The sequence below is a fragment of the Hydra vulgaris genome, chromosome 03 (genome assembly GCF_038396675.1).
Source record: "Hydra vulgaris chromosome 03, alternate assembly HydraT2T_AEP".
NCBI classification, from domain to species: Eukaryota; Metazoa; Cnidaria; class Hydrozoa; order Anthoathecata; family Hydridae; genus Hydra; species Hydra vulgaris.
Window position 1 is genome coordinate 37510001 of NC_088922.1, and position 22950 is coordinate 37532950.

Below are 22950 nucleotides of genomic sequence, written 5' to 3' on the forward strand. Positions count from 1 at the left end.
TACCACTAGAAAGATTATCATTAAAAGATTTAAAAGCCCCTCCTACCCTTACCCTTATCAGCTTTCCTTCTCCTAAGTGTCTTTATCTCAGCAAAGTAATTTCACATGCTTAAGCTACTTCAAAGATTTTCAAAGTATCTTGACTACTTTAAAGAAAAAATTTGTATTGATTAAAGTTTTTGAATACTACTGAATAAGTAATATCAATTTAAATTGGGTAAAAATGTTAAAAATTATTAATATTAAAAATTTTAAAAGTTTTTTATATAATATAAAAAATTTTAATTTTTTTTTTTTTAAATCAAAAAATTCTGATTCATTCAACTAAAAATTTTAAAAACAACAATTTTAAGGGTAATTCAAAAACTACATTTTAAGTTATGATTATACTACATATATCAGGTAATTGGAAATTTTGAAATGTGATGTACCAATTTCATTAATGTAACTGATGTCAATTGACAAAAAAACCTGGTCACAATGCCAATTCTTTAGCTAATTAAATACAAAACATATTGATAACATTTAAACAGTTTTACCAATGTGTAGGGATGTAAAAAAAAAATAGATATAACCTAAATTAATGCACATATACATTATCATAAAATAATTATAGCCAAGACCAAGTGAACAAACAGTGCTAGATTCAGTCATGTAATGGCAATCCAGTAAAAATGGTCAGTGAGAAGACATGAGGTTGACAATTTTTTAACAACCTCAAACTTTTGGGTCGGCATTTGGCAATGCCGACCCTAATTCCGAGGATTGTAAAATAATATTTGCCATTAAAACATAAAAAAATAACATAAATAAAAATAAAAAAAGGTCCTTAATTATTATTTTAGGTGGTGCCCAAATATGGTCGATGCTATCGAAAACGGTCTAGAATAGCCCCTGATATATATATATTTATATATATATATACATATATTTATATATATTTATATACATATATATAATATTAATATATATATCTATATATATATCTCTCTCTCTCTCTCTCTCTCTCTCTCTATATATATATATATATATATATATATATATATATATATATATATATATATATATATATATATATATCTATATATATATCTATATATATATATATATCTATATATATATCTATATATATATATATATATATATATATATATATATATATATATATATATATATATATATCTATATATATATATCTATATATATATCTATATATATATCTATATATATATCTATATATATATATATATATATATATACAACCCTTAGATGTTGTCCGAAAGTTTTTTCGATATTTTGTTGACAAAAAGTAAAAATTAAAATGCAAGACCGGAATTTTTTTTTTTTTAATAATGATAGACTGCCTGCCCCAACCAAACCCTTAGTCGATGTAGCAGCACTCCCTTGCGGGTCAGGCTATTTGTCAGTCGATATAGCAGCACTCCCTTGCGAGTCAGGCTATTTGTCAGTCGATGTAGCAGCACTCCCTTGCGAGTCAGGCTATTTGTCAGTCGATGTAGCAGCACTCCCTTGCGAGTCAGGCTATAAGATAGTCGATGTAGCAACACTCCGCGCATGATTTACAGTAAAAAAAATAAAAATAAAAACATTTTATTAAAAAAAATAAAAATAAAAACATTTTATTAAAAAAAATAAAAAAAAAACATTGTTTATATTGTTAAAAACATTCACAATGTTTTTAAAACATTCTGGTCAATTAAATTTGCGTTTTTGTGGTTTTTTTAAAAAACGATTAATTTGTAATTAAATTAATGGTTTTTACTTTCGTCCAACACGGAAATGTTGGACGAAAGTTAAAAGTAATTAAAAGTGACGTATATGTTGGCGTAAGAATCACTTTTTTCCTTCCGCTCTTCCCAAAGCCAACAAACTATAGATATATATATATATATATATATATATATATATATATATATATATATATATATACATATATAAAATATTAATATATATATATCTATATATATATCTATATATATATATCTATATATATATCTATATATATCTATCTATATATATATATATATATATATATATATATATATATGTATATATATATATATATATATATATATATATATATATCTCTATATATATATATCTATAGTTTGTTGGCTGGAGGGAGAGCGGAAGGAAAAAAGAGTCTCTTACGCCCACACAGACGTCACTTTTAATTACTTTTGACTTTCGTCCAACATTTCCGTGTTGGACGAAAGTAAAAACCATTAATTTAATTACAAATTAATCGTTTTTTAAAAAAACCACAAAAACGCAAATTTAATTGACCAGAATGTTTTTAAAAACATACTTAATGTTTTTATAAAATTTTGAATGTTTTTAACAATATAAACAATGTTTTTATTTTTATTTTTTTTTAATAAAATGTTTTTATTTTTATTTTTTTTAATAAAATGTTTTTATTTTTATTTTTTTTACTGTAAATCATGCGCGGAGTGTTGCTACATCGACTATCTTATAGCCTGACTCGCAAGGAAGTGCTGCTACATCGACTGACAAATAGCCTGACTCGCAAGGGAGTGCTGCTACATCGACTGACAAATAGCCTGACTCGCAAGGGAGTGCTGCTACATCGACTGACAAATAGCCTGACCCGCAAGGGAGTGCTGCTACATCGACTGAGGGTTTGGTTGGGGCAGGCAGTCTATCATTATTAAAAAAAAAAAATTCCGGTCTTGCATTTTAATTTTTACTTTTTGTCAACAAAATATCGAAAAAACTTTCGGACAACATCTAAGGGTTCTATATATCTATATATATATATATATACAACCCTTAGATGTTGTCCGAAAGTTTTTTCGATATTTTGTTGACAAAAAGTAAAAATTAAAATGCAAGACCGGAATTTTTTTTTTTTAATAATGATAGACTGCCTGCCCCAACCAAACCCTTAGTCGATGTAGCAGCACTCCCTTGCGGGTCAGGCTATTTGTCAGTCGATATAGCAGCACTCCCTTGCGAGTCAGGCTATTTGTCAGTCGATGTAGCAGCACTCCCTTGCGAGTCAGGCTATAAGATAGTCGATGTAGCAACACTCCGCGCATGATTTACAGTAAAAAAAATAAAAATAAAAACATTTTATTAAAAAAAATAAAAATAAAAACATTTTATTAAAAAAAATAAAAAAAAAACATTGTTTATATTGTTAAAAACATTCACAATGTTTTTAAAACATTCTGGTCAATTAAATTTGCGTTTTTGTGGTTTTTTTAAAAAACGATTAATTTGTAATTAAATTAATGGTTTTTACTTTCGTCCAACACGGAAATGTTGGACGAAAGTTAAAAGTAATTAAAAGTGACGTATATGTTGGCGTAAGAATCACTTTTTTCCTTCCGCTCTTCCCAAAGCCAACAAACTATAGATCTATCTATATATATATATATAGATATATATATATATATATATATAGATATATATATATATATATATATATATATATATATATATATATATATATATATATATATATATATATATATCTATATATATCTATATATATATATATATATATAGAACCCTTAGATGTTGTCTGAAAGTTTTTTCGATATTTTGTTGACAAAAAGTAAAAATTAAAATGCAAGACCGGAATTTTTTTTTTTTAATAATGATAGACTGCCTGCCCTAACCAAACCCTCAGTCGATGTAGCAGCACTCCCTTGCGGGTCAGGCTATTTGTCAGTCGATGTAGCAGCACTCCCTTGCGAGTCAGGCTATTTGTCAGTCGATGTAGCAGCACTCCCTTGCGAGTCAGGCTATTTGTCAGTCGATGTAGCAGCACTCCCTTGCGAGTCAGGCTATAAGATAGTCGATGTAGCAACACTCCGCGCATGATTTACAGTAAAAAAAATAAAAATAAAAACATTTTATTAAAAAAAATAAAAATAAAAACATTTTATTAAAAAAAATAAAAATAAAAACATTGTTTATATTGTTAAAAGCATTCAAAATGTTATAAAAACATTCTGGTCAATTAAATTTGCGTTTTTGTGGTTTTTTTAAAAAACGATTAATTTGTAATTAAATTAATGGTTTTTACTTTCGTCCAACACGGAAATGTTGGACGAAAGTCAAAAGTAATTAAAAGTGACGTATGTGTTGGCGTAAGAATCACTTTTTTCCTTCCGCTCTTCCTAAAGCCAACAAACTATAGAACTATATATATCTATATCTATATATATATATATATATATATATATATATATTTATATATATATATATATATATATATATATATATATATATATATATATATATATATATATATATATATATATCTATATATATATATATATATATATATTGTGCACTCATTTGCAAAGGAGTAAATGAGTGCAAAGGAGTAGATCCTGCCAAGGCTTGAATAAGTAATGGTTTAAACCATTTGAAAAATATCAATTTAAACCAAAATAATATTTCTTTAAGCAACTTTAAATTTACAGCAGAAAAGTAAAAAAGGAGGGGTATGTTTACAATATTTTTGATATAAATACTTAATATTAATGCATTTATTTTAAAAGATAAAGATGCTATGGAAAATTAATTTCTCATGTATGTTAATTTTAGAGTAACGGGTGATGCGGAAGTTATGGGACAAATCCTAATTTCATTTATTTGAGCATAATAATTAGTTTTTTTGTTTTTATTCGTAGGCATAAATATTCTACAAAATATAAACTTTATTATTTGAAACACAATTATTAAAAATGAGGTTAAATGCAGCTGAAAGAGAATCTTTTCGAAAGCGACTAAAAATGTTTTTTTCTAAAAAAACCTAATATAAAAAAAAAAATAATCATAAATCATTTTGAAAAGGAAGGATTTGCTCGAAGTACAATATATGATAACCTAAAAAGACTTGAAACTGTTCAATCGTTTTCTGATAGAAAGCACCCTGGTCGTCCGACATCCTGGACTAGAGAAAAGAAAGCCGAATTAACGAGACTTGTCAACAATCGAAAAGGGGTCAGTCAGAGAAAAATAGGTATTAAATTCGGTGTAAATCAATCGACAATTGGTCGTCAGTTTAAAAAAATGAATATTAAATATAGAAAACGTGAAAAGACTCCAAAATACACTATAGAACAACAAATAAAGGCAAAGAAAAGAAGCAGGAAACTAGTTAACTAACTCTATAACACAAAATCGATTCTAGTCATCGATGACGAAAAATACTTTTGTTTTGCAGGGGACAACATGCCTGGAAATTCTAGATACTACACAAACAATAAAAAGTCATACCCAGAAACTGTTCATTTTATAGCGATCAATTCATCAATCTATATTAATGAATGTTTAGAAAAACGACTTCTTCCATTTATTCACAAGTATCATGGAGACTTTAACTATTTATTTTGGCCAGATTTAGCAAGTTCTTATTATTCTAAAGATTCTCTAAATTGGATGGACCAATATGTCTATTAAGTTGATAAAGAATCCAATCCCCCAAATGTACCTCAAGCACGACCAATTGAAAATTTTGGGGACATTTGGCACAGAAGGTTTACGAGGGAGATTGGCAAGCTTTAACAGAGCAAGTTTAGATTGATCGCATTAAACTAAAACTACAAGAAATTGATTTAAACTTTTTACAGTCGCATATGAAAGGCGTCAGAGCAAAATTGAGATCAATTGCAGATGGTGGTCTTTTTTCATATAAAAAATAATATATTCTTATTAAAAGATAAATGCTTTATTTAAAAAAAATATAATAGTAGTTTGTTTTTTTATTTATAAATAAGTTATTGACATTTTTATTTTGTCCGATAACTTCCGCATCACCCGTTATGTTATTTATTTGATGTTGCCTGTTTGTTTTTAAATTCGGCAAGAGGTCAATGTGATATTATATATATGTGTGTGTGTGTGTGTGTGTGTGTGTGTGTGTGTGTGTGTGTGTGTGTGTGTGTGTGTGTGTGTGTGTGTGTGTGTGTGTATGTGTGTGTGTGTGTGCATATTTATACAGTTTCTTTTTTAAATAAAAAAAATAAAAAACTATAATTTACCATGTACTTAGAAAAAATTTTACTTGATTATATATAATAACAAATTGTGCGATATCAAAAAAGTATAATTATAAAATATTCATGATGCATACATTTAACTTTTTTGTCTTAAGGCAAGAGAATGCGCAAGGGTATATATTTTTTAATAAATGATACTTGGAAACTTAAATCTTCGTTTGTCGCAAAAGAAAAGCTCTGGTAAAGTAATTAGTAAAATAAATAAAAGTATTGAAAGAAAAAAAAAAGCGACAAAGCGCAGTTAAAAGAAAAAATGCTCTCAGTTAAATACCCAATTATTATATACTTTTATATTATTATAAAAATAATATATTAAATATTTTATTAAAACAATAATAAAATAAGAACTTAAATCATTTATAAAATAGAGGTTTTTTAACCACCAGTAAAATGAAAGCAATTTAAATAAGTGAAACAAAAAAAAAAAAAATTATAGAGTTTACGTTATACATTTGTCAACAAAGCAAATTAAAGTAGTATGTCTAAAAATAAAACTATTTTAAATGCTTTTTTGAATTAGCGTTTTTAAGAAGGTCGGATTTGCTCAAAAAATCTTAAGCAAATCTGCCATTTAAAAAAACTCTGATTCATTTAAAATCTAAATGGCTTTATGAAACTTTAGTATATGCATTTTCCAAATTAAATCATGATTATTTGTAAAACCTTGTTTTACATAACTCTGATTTTTTTTCAACCGGTCAAACATGACCAGCAGGAATTTATTTTGAGAGGTCAAAATTGAAACTTTGATAGAATTTCTGTTAAATATTTTATGAAACTTTTGGTTAACAAGAAAGTAAAGCTTAATTAATGCTAGTAAGCAACTTACTTTCATTTTCACATGCTTTTATTTAAGGTAATCTGAGTTGGTATTTATATCTACAATTATAGAAAGACTTTTTAATGCTTTTTCATAAGGTGGAATAGCTTTATTAAAAACAACTTTATTTAATGATATGGCAAACAATCTTAATTCAAATGTGCGAGGGAATGATTTGATAATACTAGATGTATAGTGGACATAATTTAGTTCATTATCACATTTACAGTATGGTCAAAATGAATTGTTATTAAATTAAAAATTCTTGTGTTACTCATAATTCAATTAAGTCTCATCCTTCTTCTGTGACTTTAACCTAAGTGCTCCAAAAACTCTTATTCGTCTAGTTTTTTACCTCGAACATCAGTTCTTTCTTCAATTCGCTTCCTTCATCTTGCATTCCTGATTCATATAATTTGCAATCCTATAAGTCATCTGTCAATCATTATCTGGCTCTACAAACTTCATCTTTCTCTTCCAGTAACTTTTAATAGTGGTACCTTGCAGCCTTGTTGGAAGCAAAGATGTTAAAAAAAAATTATGCTCAGTATTTATTACAAGATGTTGCTCAGCAAAGTTGATCACATTGTTGAGTATTTTTTCACTTATCGAAGAACAAAATCATGGATATCAAAAACAAAAAATTTATAAGATCTTGGCCTCAATTTTTATTAACCAATTAGTAACATTTATAAGTTTTTATTTAAGAGTAAATAACTAAAAATTAAGGTATATATGAACAATTAGGTTATAAACAGTTTGTTATCAGAATTGATTGTCAACATTATTTTATAAAATATTTTCAACATTAACATGGTAACTACTAAAATAAAATAAAAAATTATATTTAGACAAGTTAATAAAATACAACTAAACTGTTCAATAAAAAAAAATTATTTTATTGAGTGTTCTTAATGTACTTAAATTTTGATTTTGATTTAAATATTAGGCTTATTATAACTTTTTTTTTTAAAGTTTCATAACATTCACAGTGTTTTGTCAGTGTTTTGTATATTAAATAAGTTTATTTACTATACATAAATTGAAATTAAAGTTGAATGCATAAAAGTCAAATTAAATTACTTAATCAATCTACTATTTTTATGTTAATCAACTCAGAAAAAAAAGGTACAAGTAAAACTTATTTCAAAATTTTTTTTTTCTAAAGTAAAAAAAAAAGCCTTATACAATGAAGAGAATAAAAATAGCCTCACCTTGTACTAATCCAATATTTTGTAAATCTGTAAGCAAATTTGTATGATACATATTTTGTATCCCCACATATATATTTCTTATTACAAACAACAACTTTTTAGATTATAATATAGCATAATTGATTTGCGGTACATTTGATAAAAATATTAAATGAATAATAATTGATACTTACAGTAACAAATAGAATTAGTTTCAATAATAATTATTTTCAGTTTACATGTATATTTTGATCTGGTAAAACACATTTGTGACTATTTTTTTTTATTATTTGTAAGTTAAACAAAGACTGTGAAATCAGTGCTCATAAAGTTTTTAACATTTCGTTTTTGATACCTGAATGCGATGTTGAATTTGATACCTGAATGGGATGTTGTAAGTGTTTAACAAATAAAGAAATTGCTGTAATTAAAGCATAGAAAGATACAGGTTTATTCTATAGGGAAATTGCAAAGAAAATTAAAAGATCTCCAAAAGTGGTTAATAATTACTTCAAGATGCGTGTATATATATAATTATATATATATATATATATATATATATATATATATATATATATATATATATATATATATATATATATATATATATATATATATATATATATATATATATACATTTTGTGTGGATAAATATATACAGGTTTCTATGTATAGAGAAAAGAAATAAAAATGGTATAAAAGAAAACATGTTTTACTTTGGTAATCCGTTAAAACATAAAACATGCAAAAGTAATATTTATTGATAGAACAATGAAAAAAAAATTTCTGCAAAATATTTTTGAATAAAAACAATGGTTTGCATGAATTTTTACAAATTTTTATTTTATTTTTTTTTGAAGAAAAATAACTTTTGATACATTAAAGTGTCTTCAAATTAATTTTAAAAACTTTTTGTAAAAATAAGAGTCATTTTTTTTAAACTATTACTCTGTCAATAATAAAACAATAGTTTTAAATATATTATCTAACATATTTACTGAAGAAATAATAAAATACCTAAAATATAAAGAAAACTTGTTATTATTACTTTTTTTTGTTATTATTACATCACCATATATCATACCAAAACATGTCTAGGTTTGTCCCTGAGAAATCTTATTCATTATGTTTAAATAAGAATTTTTAATTTTGAGACTATATTGATACTAAAAAACTGATCTTGAGTATTCTATTACTTTGAAAATACTTTACAGGCTAACATCTGACGTAAAAAAAAAATACCTTATAAACTTTTCCAAAGGTTCCATCGCCAAGTTCACCACAGAGCTCCCAAAAATTATTAGGATCTAAATCTTTTTTAAGGTATTTATACTCTGGTTTTTTTTGAGTAGGCTTAAAAAGCTTACTCCAAAAGGAGGACATTATTTATAGCTACATCTGAATTGCTTTGTTGTTATTGCTTTTTGTTGTTGTTTTTTCTAAATGAACTGAAACTTTGAAGTCATTTGAATAAAAACCTAATAAAAATAGTACTTGTAAAATGTGTACTAAAACTATCTATAAAGATATCTTACAGACAATATATTTTGATAATACTTATATATGATAAATATATTTTTTATTCGTATATAATTTTATAATCCTAATAATACATATTATTTATTATTATAATCATTTATTATATATTACTATGATAAACTACAATTATTACGGCAAATAATATAGTTATAAAGTATTTAATGAACTTAGAATCTCTATGTAAAAAAAAAACTCTATATAAACATGATTTTAGTTTAAAACTAGAGATTAAAATTTAAATGGTGAGTATTCTATCATTCCATAGAAAAATTTGGTTAAGCTGTCTTGAGTTTTTGTTAATAGATTATTAAGGTGTTAAAACGCCGTTGTCACCACCGGGGAAGAAATATTCATTTATTACATAATATCACAATCTATCTTTGGCTGTTGATTATGATTCTATACTATAAAAATAAATAATATTGATTGCAAATAAAAAATCAATATGCTCGGGTTTTTTGATAATAAATCAGTCAAAAAATGTCGTTATAACGTCGAAGTTGTCTTCAGCAGTTTTGTTTAAGCTACTCCGCGATTTAAATTACTACTCCGCTAATTAAGTACTTTACTGTCAAGCTATGTTTCCTTGTCATTCGAAAAAGTAAATCTTCGTCTTTTTCCTTAAAAGCTTTACAAAAAATGTAAAAGTAATTTAAACATAAATTTCTTTGAAAAACTTTACTTCAAATTTAAAGATGAATTTTAATCCTAATATTTGATATTGCACAAAAAAAAATTTAAACAATTAAATTTTATTGTTATCTTTACTACAATAGTTAATGGTTGAATAAAAACAAAAATCGACGTTTACCATTTTATTTTTAAAATTCATAATTAACACATTTAGGATGTTTATTTTTAAAAAAATCATTTTCATTAATTTACTACTATTTTGAATAAGTTTGCTTTAGCGATGTTCTTGAGATAAAATAAAATTCCGAAAATATTGAAAGTTTTCCTGAGGAAGCGATCGTTTACTTTGTTGACAATAACGTTATATCTTTCACAGTGTATAAAATGTAACAAAAGCTTGAAAAAATTTGGCATGATAAAATAACGAATGCATCACGCGATTTTGGCTGAAAGTATATGGATATATTTTTTTAATATTTTTTTTTTAGTTAGCGTAGCTCATGGTAGCCGCTGGTGCATCTCTTTTTTGCAAATAGAGACATTTTTAAAAACAAAAGAATTAATTCAGCATTTGCTTTAGAGGAAGATTCTGAAGTATGCTAAATGGAGTTAAACTGTGTTCTGTCTCTCTAATATGTGTAAGCTTTCAAGATAAATGTAGAGATAAATTTTTCAACTGCTCAACATCAATGTTTAAAACATTTTTTTAAGGCTCAATGAATTTTTATCAAAAACGTAATCATTTTCATTTTTCGAACTTTCTTGTCCTATGTTGTTTTATTTTATTGGTTTCCTGAAACGTAAACAAAACCTGTTTTTGAAATATTCTATGAAGAATGGATTTTTTCTTTCTTTTTTTCTTCAAAGAATTTGTATAAAGGTTGTAGCCTTTATACAAATTTGTATTCCTATATATATATATATATATATATATATATATATATATATATATATATATATATATATATATATATATATATATATATATATATATATATATATATATATATATATATATATATATATATATATATAATGAATAAAAAATTGAAAATAAATAAAGAGCGCGAAAACTTGATAAAAACCGCAGAAGTTAATCGCTTTAAAGGAATTTACGTTTGGATTTAAATTTAACTAACATATTATATATTGATTATATAATTGTTTGCAATATATTTATTGGTTGAAAATGTCTTCTTTAAGTATTTATTTATTAGAACTAAAATTTCATTCTTGAGATAAATCTTTAGATGTTTATTTAAAACTATATTGTTCCATAAAAATTTGGTTGAAATTACAAGAGATAGAAAAAAATGAATGTTTAAAAATATCAAATTTTGTAAAACCGATCACACAAATGGCTAATTTTATGGGCTGTTGTAAAAAATTAAGATTGCAAGAAAAGTTTTCAGGTAACATAAATCTCAATACTTTTGTGCTCATCAAAGTCAAATTTTTTTTTTTTGAGGTTATTGCGTATTTGGGGTCGTCCACAAATTACGCCATTTTGTTTCATTACGTCTTTTTTTAGATTATACTTATCATTTTTGTTTCATTACGTCTTTTGTTTCATTAGATTTTTTAGATTATACTTATCATTTTTGTTTCATTACGCCATTTTGTTTCATTACGTCTTTTTTAGATTATACTTATCATTTAGCTTTATTTCGAACTTATCATCAAAATTTACTGGTAAAAGATTGTTGTAGTATCTATACATAAAAATTAGATGCTGGTAGATATTTATTTCAAAAATATCCATCATTTTCATATCTTTCATAAGAGGTTTTGCATGTTCACGTTTTAATTTAGAGTATATGATTCGGCAAGCGTGTTTTTGTAGCTTATAAATTTTTTCAAGTTTTGTTTTATGCGTACTTGCCCACGATATATTAGCATAGTTAATGAAACAGTGAATCAGCCCAAAATATATCAATTTGAGACTTGAAATATCCACGTATGGGCGGACTCCATACATTACGCCAATAGTTCTGGTGATTTTTGATTGAATATAGTTTATCTGGCGTAGCCAGTATAAACTTTCATCCACAAGAATTCCTAGAAACTTTATACTTGTTTGCTTTTTAATTAATTTATCATTTAAATAAAGTTCAGGCTACTTAAGTGGAATGTTTAATTCTTGTTTTTTTTTATGAAATAGAGTATAATTTGTTTTCTCAACATTAAGTGACAGTTTGTTTGCTCTGAACCAAATATTAACTTTATTTAATTCCATATTCATATCTGAATAGAGATGTTTAATATTATTATTGGTAAGAAATAGATTTGTATCATCTGCAAACATTATTGAATTTAGTTTTAATGATGCATTACAAAAGTGATTAACATAAATAAGGAATAGGAGCGGACCAAGGATTGATCCCTGCGGAACTCCGCATACGACATTTAATGTTCCGGATTGTTCATTATAAACATATTGCTTTCTATCTGTAAGATAACTTTTTATCCAGGAATATGTTGTATTATTTATACCTTAATGCTTAATTTTTTTTAAGAGAATGCAATGGTCAACTGTATCGAACGCTTTAGATAGATCTATAGATACTCCTAAAGTATATTTGTTATTGTTAAAACCATTAGTTATATGGTTGACTATTTCAATAATTGCATGTTCAGTTGAGTGATTTTTCTGGAACCCGAATTGTTTTTGGTAAAACAAACTGTTTATAGTGAAATACTTGAATATTTTATTATAAATTACGCGTTCAAACAATTTTGAGAATACAGAAAGTAATGATATAAGTCTATAGTCTGTAATGTCTGAATGATCGTTGCATTTGTACTATTACTATTTTAGTACAAATGCAACGACTATTTTAAGAGCATCAGGGAAAATACCGAACTTTAATAAAAGTTTCAGTATATGAAACAAAGGTTTGCCTAAGCTAGTTTTGTTAAAAATTATTATATTACTAGAGACTTCATCATATCCTGGGGATTTTTTTTTTTTTTTAAAGAAGAGTATACTGTTTCAAATTCTTTATAACTTAATCCATTATCATATAATATTTTGTTATTTGAGGGTTTTAAATAGATTTTAAATGATTCTGATGTTGCCAATATTTTGTTGGCAAGTTTAGGTCCAACATTTGTGAAATACTTGTTGTACTCTTTTGAGATTAGGTTTTGACAGAATATACCGGTGTTGTCAATATTAATTCTCTTAGGCAGTGAAGGAGCAATATTTTTGTCTTTTCCGATGATGTTATTAATTATGGACCATGATTTTTACTATTATATTGGCAATTCAAAATTAGCCTACTGAAATAACTTTTTTTTGCATTTTTGATTAGTGATTGATAAAAGTATTTATAGTTTTTGTAATTTAGTTCATTTTTTGTGTTTTTATTTTTTAGAAATTTGTTATATAGTTTTTGCCTTTTTTTTGAGCATTTTAATAGCGATTTGGTCATCCATGGGTTAGCAATAGCTTTTGCCTTAACTTTAATATCCTCATATGGACAGGTTTCATTGTAGTGTTATAATAATGCACTTAAAAAGTTATTAATTTATTATTATATCTCACAAAAAAATGTTGTAATGGGTGATACCATGACTTATATGACTTATATGATACTCGAGCATCATATAAGCCATACTTTATATAGTATAGTCATATATTATATATAAATTTGTTTATCGGTTACTTAGCAGACTAATATTAGATATAGAAAATACAGTTACAATAGGCCAGTCTTTGAAAAGCTCGTCTTCTAAGAACTCTTAATGAATAATGGCCAAGCATTTCAGCTACTTTTTAAATAGCTCTAGATCTAATTTAGAGTTGAAAATTAAAGCAATCAAAATACTCGTGTGTTGACCTCTTTTATCTCGACAAGAGGTTGTGGGTTAAGCTTTGCATCTTTTTCTTACCTTTTTCCTTCTTGAATATGTTTCTGCTTACAAAAAATTTTCCAGGTGATCCAACATAAGAAATGTCTTTTCTAGCAGTAGGTACTATTTGGATTGACTCTTTATGCAGAAGTGTTCTTAGGGAAAATAATAAATTACTCTCTAAAGAATTTCAAAAAATGTTGCCCACAATGCATTGTCAGCAAGATTGCTAACACCACAAGTTAAACAAATAACTCATACATCCTTTAAAAACAGCTTTTTTTTTTCCTTTTCAGAATGGTTTGTATTTCTCCGTGGATTCCAGTCATAGCAGTATTGTAGTAATCTTTCACTCGACTCATTAATATGTCAAATCCACAATTTTTCAGATTTTTTTAGAATATTAGAACTGAGATAACTTTTTTTTATTATTAGTAAAAAGTAAAAATAATAAAAACAGTATAGCAGATTTTACTCTTTGAAAAGAGATGTGATATTAACCAACTAGTGCAAGATTTTTATCCACCTTTTTTTTTTTAAATTTTTTTATTTTAGGCGCCCCAAGAAGTTCTAACGGTCTTGTCACAGAGCACCGCGGAAGTTCACGCCTCCTTCCTTACCGTGACGCGAAAATTTGTCCAGAGCTCGTTTCGAACCTGGATCTCCTGCTTATAAAGCAAGCGCTCTAACCGCTGCGTCACGACCTTCATTTCTTATTATTTACTAAAGCTAAACTTTCAGCGTCATTTTTTTCTTCTACACTCACTCTACTACCCGTACCAATGTTTTCTATTTTTCAAGGTAACTTAGAACTGAGGCTCTTTGGATACCTTATGATTAAATACTTTTAGGCTCAGTTTCCACTACGTTTGAAACTCGGTAACAAATTTTAATGTCGTATCTGTAACAATAAGGGTAAAGAGTTAGCAGCAAAAACAGTTTAGTTTTATTTTTTGACTAGTGAGTAAACCGAACACAGCCACAGCATTTTCTTTTTATGCGACATTGTGTTGTTAAACCACTCATTTTATAACTGGTGCTTTAAATTTTACTTTGCATCTTGTCTTGCCGCAAAACTGAATGACGAATTTGTATTTTGGAAAAAAGCAAAAGTTAACACCTGCTAAAGTTATTCCACTTTGTCGTGCTTACCATTTTCTTATTCCGGATTCCATTCTCAACCTCGACAAATCCTTTCTTTTACCTGTATGGAATACTGTTGTCATATTTTGACTAGTTTTTCTAAATATATTTTTCTCTTCTAGAGAAAGGTTCAAAAACTTATTGTAAATATAGTTAGACCTGCTCTCTGCCAAGCATAAGCCACTGTTTCATTATTGTAAGGTTGCATCTCTTTTTTTGCATCTACATATAGTATCACGCTGCTTTGTTTGTTCAACAAACAAAGCTCATTATCGTCATTTAGTTGTATCCTTTTACTGTACTTGCCTTTACTTGCACAAAAACTTTTATTCATCTTATTTTTCATCGCACATCGAATTAACCAATAATATTGAATGAAAACCTCATAAGCAATCAAAGTATTGCAAATAAAAAATGCAAATAGAATCTTGTTATTTTTTTATGTTGTGCTTTTTGATCGACTAATAATAAATTTCTAGATTTGAATTGAATTAATAAAAGCCTAGATATGAATTGATAGTATTTTGCCGGATTTTCAAAAAGGAATTTTAAATCTCTATGTTTAAAATATTGCAATTTGTTTTTAAATCCTGCAACACAAATAAAATCCTAGTGACATATAGCAAGTTCCTTGCCAAAAAAACGTTCTTTAAAAACGTAACAAAACTATAGCTAAACGGGGAAGCAAAAGATATGGTTCAAACAAGTAGTAGAGATTACCTAAAACTTTGCTATTTATACCTAGCATTGATGTATTCAAATAACGAATACTTTAAAGTTATTGATTTAATATACGTCACATCAGATATACTTATTAGAGATGTATCAACCCATGTACAGGTGTGTTTGTATTATTAACTGTTTATTAATGTTATAAGGATTACCTATACTTTTTGTTTTGTTTACTTCTTGATTGTTGGAACAGTTGTTAAAAACTTATCCAGTCAACTTTTAAGAGAGTAATCTATTTCGATTACAGCTTTTAAAGGTTACCAACTACATTTCAAAATTTTCCTTTTTCAACGCAAAGGCGCCATTTTGAATTATATGATTAAGACTGTACCACGATTTTAAGCGATTTTTGGCTTCTTTTTCCCTCCTGCTAGTCTGCTAAACTTCTTTGATCAACCATTTTCTTGTTCTTTAACAATATTTTTTTTCCTAGTAACTACCAACTTATTAGTGGTTGTTTGAAGCCTCGTTGGGAGTAAATAAGTTTTATTTAACTTTTTTTTTCTGTTTTGTTTTTCTTTGCTGACATCAACCTGGTTGGTTTGATTGTGCATTCTACGTGGAACAATAGAATATATTGGATCAATACGAAAAATTATATCCTATTTATAAACTGATTAAACTATTTAAATCCAACTTAACAACAAAATATCTTTTAAAATCTCATAAAACTAAAAGTTGCAATCAGAACACACATACAAATTCTGGCAAATCTATCTATATTTTATAGGATGCGTACATTGACTAAAACTATTAAGCAAACTTTTCCAGCACTTTTAATTAAACAGGCCCAACCATTAGGCTTGTTTGGTTCTTTTATACTTCTTTTACTTTTTTCAGCAATCACCAATCTGCGACAAAACTCATTCTGTATAATATTTCCCATACTAAAATTTTTTAACTTAAAATTTTACATGGCAAAGCTAGACTTTTTAAAATTTCGCAAATAAAAATTGCAATTTTTAATCACACAACAAATCATATTTCTATAGATGATACACAGCTAGCAATGTTAATCAAACGGACCAAGTAATATATTAAATGTTAAGTCGTATTAGTACTTTAACATTTATATATTAAAGTATTAATACTTTAATATTTACATGTTTAATTGTTAATAATACTTTAATATTTAAATTAGGCTATAGCTATTTTTTTGCGTGAAAATAAATTATTATCACTAACTTGGTATTATTAAATAAAATTATGAACGTTAGTTTTGAAAAAATAGATTTAGATAAAAATAGTGCTAGAAAAATATTACAATACCTTTAAATGCTAAACGATAATTTTAATAGTATTAAATAAAATTGATTTCTAGCATTTAAAAATATTTACTATTTCTAGCATTACTTTTATCTGAATCTATTTTTTCAAAACTAACGGGTCCGTTAGTCTTATGGGCAATTTCACATCAAATCACCCAGTCCATTGAACCATGTGTCTTCTTTTTGTGTTATATTTTGACACATTATTCCTAATTATAAAAAAATATTGCATGCAAAATTTCAGCTAAAAAGGTTTAGCGGTTGACAAGATACTGCAATTCTAATACTGACATGGTTTCCCAAAATGACCCGGTTTTCATAACACTCTGAAAAAACATTTTCCTTAAAATAATAAGAAATAAAAATGGCAAAAACATGAAAATAAACATATATAATGTTTTTTTGATGCTGAATTCAATAAATGTACTTAAAATGCTCAAATATAAAAAGAACATGCATAAAAAATAATAAAACAACTAGTTTCTATAAACCAACTTTGGGGCCCAATATCTCAAAACACCCCCATCAAAAAATTTTTTTTTGGGCTGTTAATATTTTCAGCTGTTTATAATCTTACTAGGCACAAAAAATCTAACTGGAAAAACAACTAAAACATACGGAACTTTTATTTCAAAGATGTATTACTTTTTCAAGAAATTCCCAAAAAATATTTGTAAATAAAATAAAGTTAATCGTAATTTAAAAAGTTACTTAAATATACAAGATTTTTAAAGGTATCAAAGATGAAAGTTATTTTGACTGTGTTTGTAATAGTTTACAATATTGCTTCCATTTTACTTGTACTTCCTCTATTTCAGCATTTTCAAACACATAGTTTCTACCATAACTAGAGCAAGCTTGTGGAACAGATAGTCTTTTCAATATGTTGGTGTTTGGAATAAAACAGTAGTCGTCTCTTTCAGGCCAGTTAAAACAGATTGATGGACCATTTGGATGAAGAAACTTAACTTTAGCATCAACTTCTTCTAAGTTGGTTTTAGTTACAATGCCGATCCACCACTTATCAACACAGACTACAGTGACATAACAACCTAAAGTGACAGTATCAAGTTGAGATATGTCTTGTTTCTTTTTAAGATTGTGGATTATTGTATAATTAGTGTTTGTACTACACCTCTTTGCCCCAACCTTGTTATCTCCAAGATGTATAAGTTGATGAAAGCTACGAGTACCAGGTAGAGTTGTTACACCAGTGTACCTTTCTTTTTGCTCTTCACGTTGCAATTGTAAGTCCAATCCCTTTATGTAAATGAAGTTAACAACTTTGATTTTATCAATACAAAATTTATACATAGCTTCTGATGTGAGAATTTGGTTTCTGTACGGTTGTTTTAAACTTTCTTGTGCTGTTAATCTTTTTACAGTACCACCAATCCCATCGCATGGTGACTTTCCGTGGGACGTGGCAAAAAAGTTCCATTCAATTTTAAGGCAAAATTCGCTCTCTAGTTGGCATAGATTGTAAAAGCTTTTACAATTTTTGTACTGTCCTGCGCAACCATCAGTGAATAAATGTAATTTGGACAGATTGGAAAATTTTATTTTTAATATTGGTATGATTAGTTGGAATATTTTGTACACATAAGTTACATCATGTATAATGTCATCTGATATAAAACAGTAAGAAATATGTTTCAGTTCACCTTTATCATCTTTATAGTATATGACTAATGGATGTAAAGAACATTGTTGGGTGTTCCAATGATAGCTCTGTATTTCATCTTGGACAACAAAAGCATAATTTTCAGCAAAGTCGCCAATAATGATAATGTTTGATTGATCCATATATTGTTTCAGTTGGTTAAGGTACTGTGATTGAGAGTGAGCAATAAAAGAATGAGCTTGTAGCTTTTCAAAACAAGATGCTAATAGTTCAACAAACGTTGGAACATCAGCTGTTAAACTTAACAGTGTTGCACGGTCAGTAGTTTGCCATTGCTTGTAGTGTATCTCAAAATCATCTTCGTATTCTCCAAAAATCTCATACAAATATTTGGTGAGGGGTTCTTTACCAGGACAATCATCACACTGTGCAAGCATGCATTCTTTGTTTTCTACTGAGCAAACGGTTTTTGAAAGTAAGTCCTTATACTTTAGTCCAATATTTAAAGCATCTACTAGCAATATGGCATTTTGGTGATAAGAACAAACACAAACAGAATGTGTACCACCTGCACCTGGCAAAATGCACCACTTTGGTCTAAGTGAAGCAAATTTTGAGTAACTTATTTGTATTTTTGGATTGTTTTCTTTGTATAATAAATATAGTTCCTTTAAATTACACAAAAGCAGTTTTTTTTTGTTTATGGACGTTCTTTTGAATGCTAACATAATCTTTTTTTCCAGACGTAGTTCTACATAAATCACTTGAATCATAAAAAAGTTTAACAGAAGTTTCTTCTGTTTCTTTTTGTAAGACTTTCCCTTTATACAAAGGTGAGATAGCCAACAATCCTTTTTTATTAAAAAGTTGTCTAGCCTTTTTTGCTTGGTATTCTGTAAATGCAAAGTTATTTTGTACTTCTAATATTGACCAACTTGGGGGTGCCAGTGTTAGAAGTTGAACAATAGTCCTTTTGTCAGAACATAGAATTTTTTCTTTTATCAAGCTCATAATTTCATCAAAGTTTTCAGCCTTCTTTTTAATGTCATTTGGTTCATAACACAGTTTTGAGGAAACATTGAATTGACTTTCAGTTTTTCTAGTAAGGTTACTTACCGTTTCGTTGATGCGCGCAACTTTTCGCTTTCCTTCTGAGAGTATATGTTTTGATGACTTTGAATGAGATTTTAGAGGATATATATTAAAATTTTCAAGTTCTTCATTGATCTCCTGTCTTTTTGATTTGAATGATGATATTAGAAAATCTTCATCTTGTTCACCCTGACTTTGCTTCTCTTCTTTAAGATCTGCTTTTTTGGCAATCTTTTGCTTACAGGGTTTGCAAAGTTTCTTCCCAGGAGCAATATTTAAGCTACTTCTCATCATGTCTTGTGACTCATTTATCGTAACTACTCTAAGATTTTCTAAAAGTAATTGAATTGTATATATAATTGCATATAGCTTTATGTATTTTGTATATAGTATAATTGTATGTATAGTTGTATATAGCTTATCTGCACAATTGTTTAAAACATTGTTTATGTTTTGGAAAACACAAACTAAAAAAGTATATATATTAAAATACTTAAATTCCACTTTTACTTACTTGTAATTTTCTTTGTATGTTTTTTGAATGAATCACAGCATGCATTCTGCCATATAGGATACATTTTCAAATAATTTGTAGCATGTTTTTCACATAATGTTGTTAAGTTTGATAGTTCAATGTTACAGCGTAATGATATAGCTATTTTTTCTTCGTTGCTTAAAGTTCCAATAACATCTTTTTGGCCTTTGCATGCATCTGATGTCATTAACCCAATAGAACACATCTTATAATAAACTACTTTGTATAAATGTATTTCCTAAAAAAAAGAGAATTCTTTTTTCCTACTTAATTTTGAGTAAAAAAAAAAATTTAATATAGAAATAATTCAAACCTTTTCAGAATCCCACTGTTGTATAATTTTTTACACTGATAGATATTGTTAATTTTCTTTATATATATATACAATTTATATACAGGGTTAGTCAAAAGTTTTGTCTCCCCCACTGGTCTAACAATTTCAACTTTAATACAAAAACAAGTAATGATTTGCAAGAAATACATATTTATTAAACACAACAATACATAAACCAATAAAATAAAAATATAATTCATGCTTAGTACTTAGTATGTCCTCCATTTGCAGCTCGAACAGCTGCAACACGACTCGGCAGAGATTCCGCCAGAGCCTTCAGATAATCACCATCCATCGATTTCCAAGTTTTTTGAACACGGCGTACCAGTTCTTCCCTATTTTTTGGCCGTGGTTCAAGCAGCACACTGTCTTGAAGTTTTGCCTACAAGTGTTCGATACAGGTCATGTCAGGGCTGTTACCTGGCCACCGACCTTTTGGGATAAAGGCGGCAAAATTTTTACGACAAAATTCCTGGGTCTTCTTCGCAGAATGTGCTGGAGCACCATCTTGCTGAAATAATACATGTTGAGGGCTAAACACAAGTTGGCGACAGTCAGCATCATTACCGGCTTGTTTTCCTACACAAGCTTCTTTATAAACTGGAAGAATATTATTTATGTAATAATCAGCATTGATCGTAACCTTTTCTGGGACAATTATTAATTTTGTCAAACCATACCCTGACATTCCACCGGCAACCATAATTTTAAGTCCATTTTTTGGCTTCTGCGCCGGGATAATTTTAGTTTTGTCGTCAGTGCGAATGCGGACATTTTGTCGGTTTGGAGTCGGGAAAAGTTCGATGGGCGACTCATCCGTCCAAAGAATGTGATTCCTCTTGATACGCCCCAAATGGTTATCGTCCAGATACCCGTTTTCGTCTAACCACTGGCACAGCTTTAAGCGATCATCTTTATTTTCTGCAGTTAGTAGGGGTTTTATTGGCTGTTTATAAGCAATTTTACCCCACGGTTGTTCGCGAACGAATCTTCGTACAGTTGACTCTGATACGATTTTATTTTTTTTCCGATATCGATGTGACATATTCAGCTTTCTTGCGCAAGCACCTGGAGATGAACCCCACTTATTTTTTATAGTTTCAGTGATGATTTTTTTTGACGCTGGTGACAAAGCCTTCGGACGACCAGAACGAAACTTGTCGTTAAACTTTGACGATGGTGATTTTGTCCAGTACCGCTGAACCGTTCGTGGATGACACCCCAACACTTTGGCAATTTGTGTCTTCGTCATGCCGGCTATCTGCAGTTCCGCCATTCTTTTTCTTAAAGCAGGAGCTGTATTTGACACCAGCTATTTTTCCCATCTAAAATAATAATACAAAACATAAGTTTTCCAGAATACTTCGCTTGTAATTGAAATTTAATTTTAGGGTGGGGGGAGACAAAACTTTTGACATGCATGATGAAAATTTCACCTTTAAAATTTTGAACACTAAACTAAACCCTAACAATCCGTGTTTTCATTTTATAATAATATAGACAAAATACTATCTATTAATCATGCTCATTATAAAATAACTACGTTTATTTAATAACAGCACTTTATTAAATATTCTTACCATCCTGCTTTATAATAAAATCTTCGTATATTAAATTAAATAGTTTTTATGTCAAAAACATATTTTTAAAAATAACATCAGTAAACAACAGTATTAAGGTCAAGGTTAGATACTGAAAATAATTATCTATAAATTACAACGCTGACAAAAGATAAAATGTACTTCAAAAAAAGTGCCACTAAGGGGAGACAAAACTTTTGACTAACCCTGTATATATCAAATTGTTAATTTGTTAAAATTTAAATAAAATTTACGAATGCTGCTTTTTAACTGAACTTTTTATAAACTAGTTATTATAAACTTTTACAAAAGTGGTCAAAATTTTAAAAACAAATGCACATCCATATCACACTAATTCAGTTTTTATATAAAACAAAACAGGATGTTTTTTTCAGTTGTTAAGTTCAAATAACTAAGTTATCATATAATTAAGACTTCCTTAAATATAACAAAATTTTTTTTTTTTTAAGGAGTCTTTTAACTAAATATAATACTTTACAGAATTCTATTTGAAAGTTTTTTAAAATAGCTTATTGAAAA

General features: G+C 27.6%; 2 protein-coding genes across 2 annotated transcripts in view; both read right to left on the reverse strand.

Moving 5' to 3' along the window:
- The window catches only part of LOC100203101 (STE20-like serine/threonine-protein kinase), a 76680-nt gene extending 67116 nt beyond the window's left edge, over positions 1-9564 (reverse strand). The window contains exon 1 of the mRNA XM_065793106.1: positions 9318-9564. Within this exon, the coding sequence (XP_065649178.1) occupies positions 9318-9458 (141 nt within the window). The 5' untranslated portion in view covers positions 9459-9564. The remainder of the gene's footprint in view (positions 1-9317) is intronic.
- Positions 9565-21212: 11648 nt separating this feature from the next.
- Positions 21213-22106, reverse strand: LOC136078656 (uncharacterized). Its single transcript, XM_065794441.1, has one exon. It carries the CDS (start codon positions 22104-22106, stop codon positions 21213-21215), a length of 894 nt encoding a protein of 297 aa, XP_065650513.1.
- Positions 22107-22950: the final 844 nt, after the last annotated feature.

What these genes read in the sequence shown, in the direction of transcription:
- LOC136078656 (XM_065794441.1), bottom strand. Translation starts at nt 22,106, where the DNA reads ATGGCGGAACTGCAGATAGCCGGCATGACGAAGACACAAATTGCCAAA.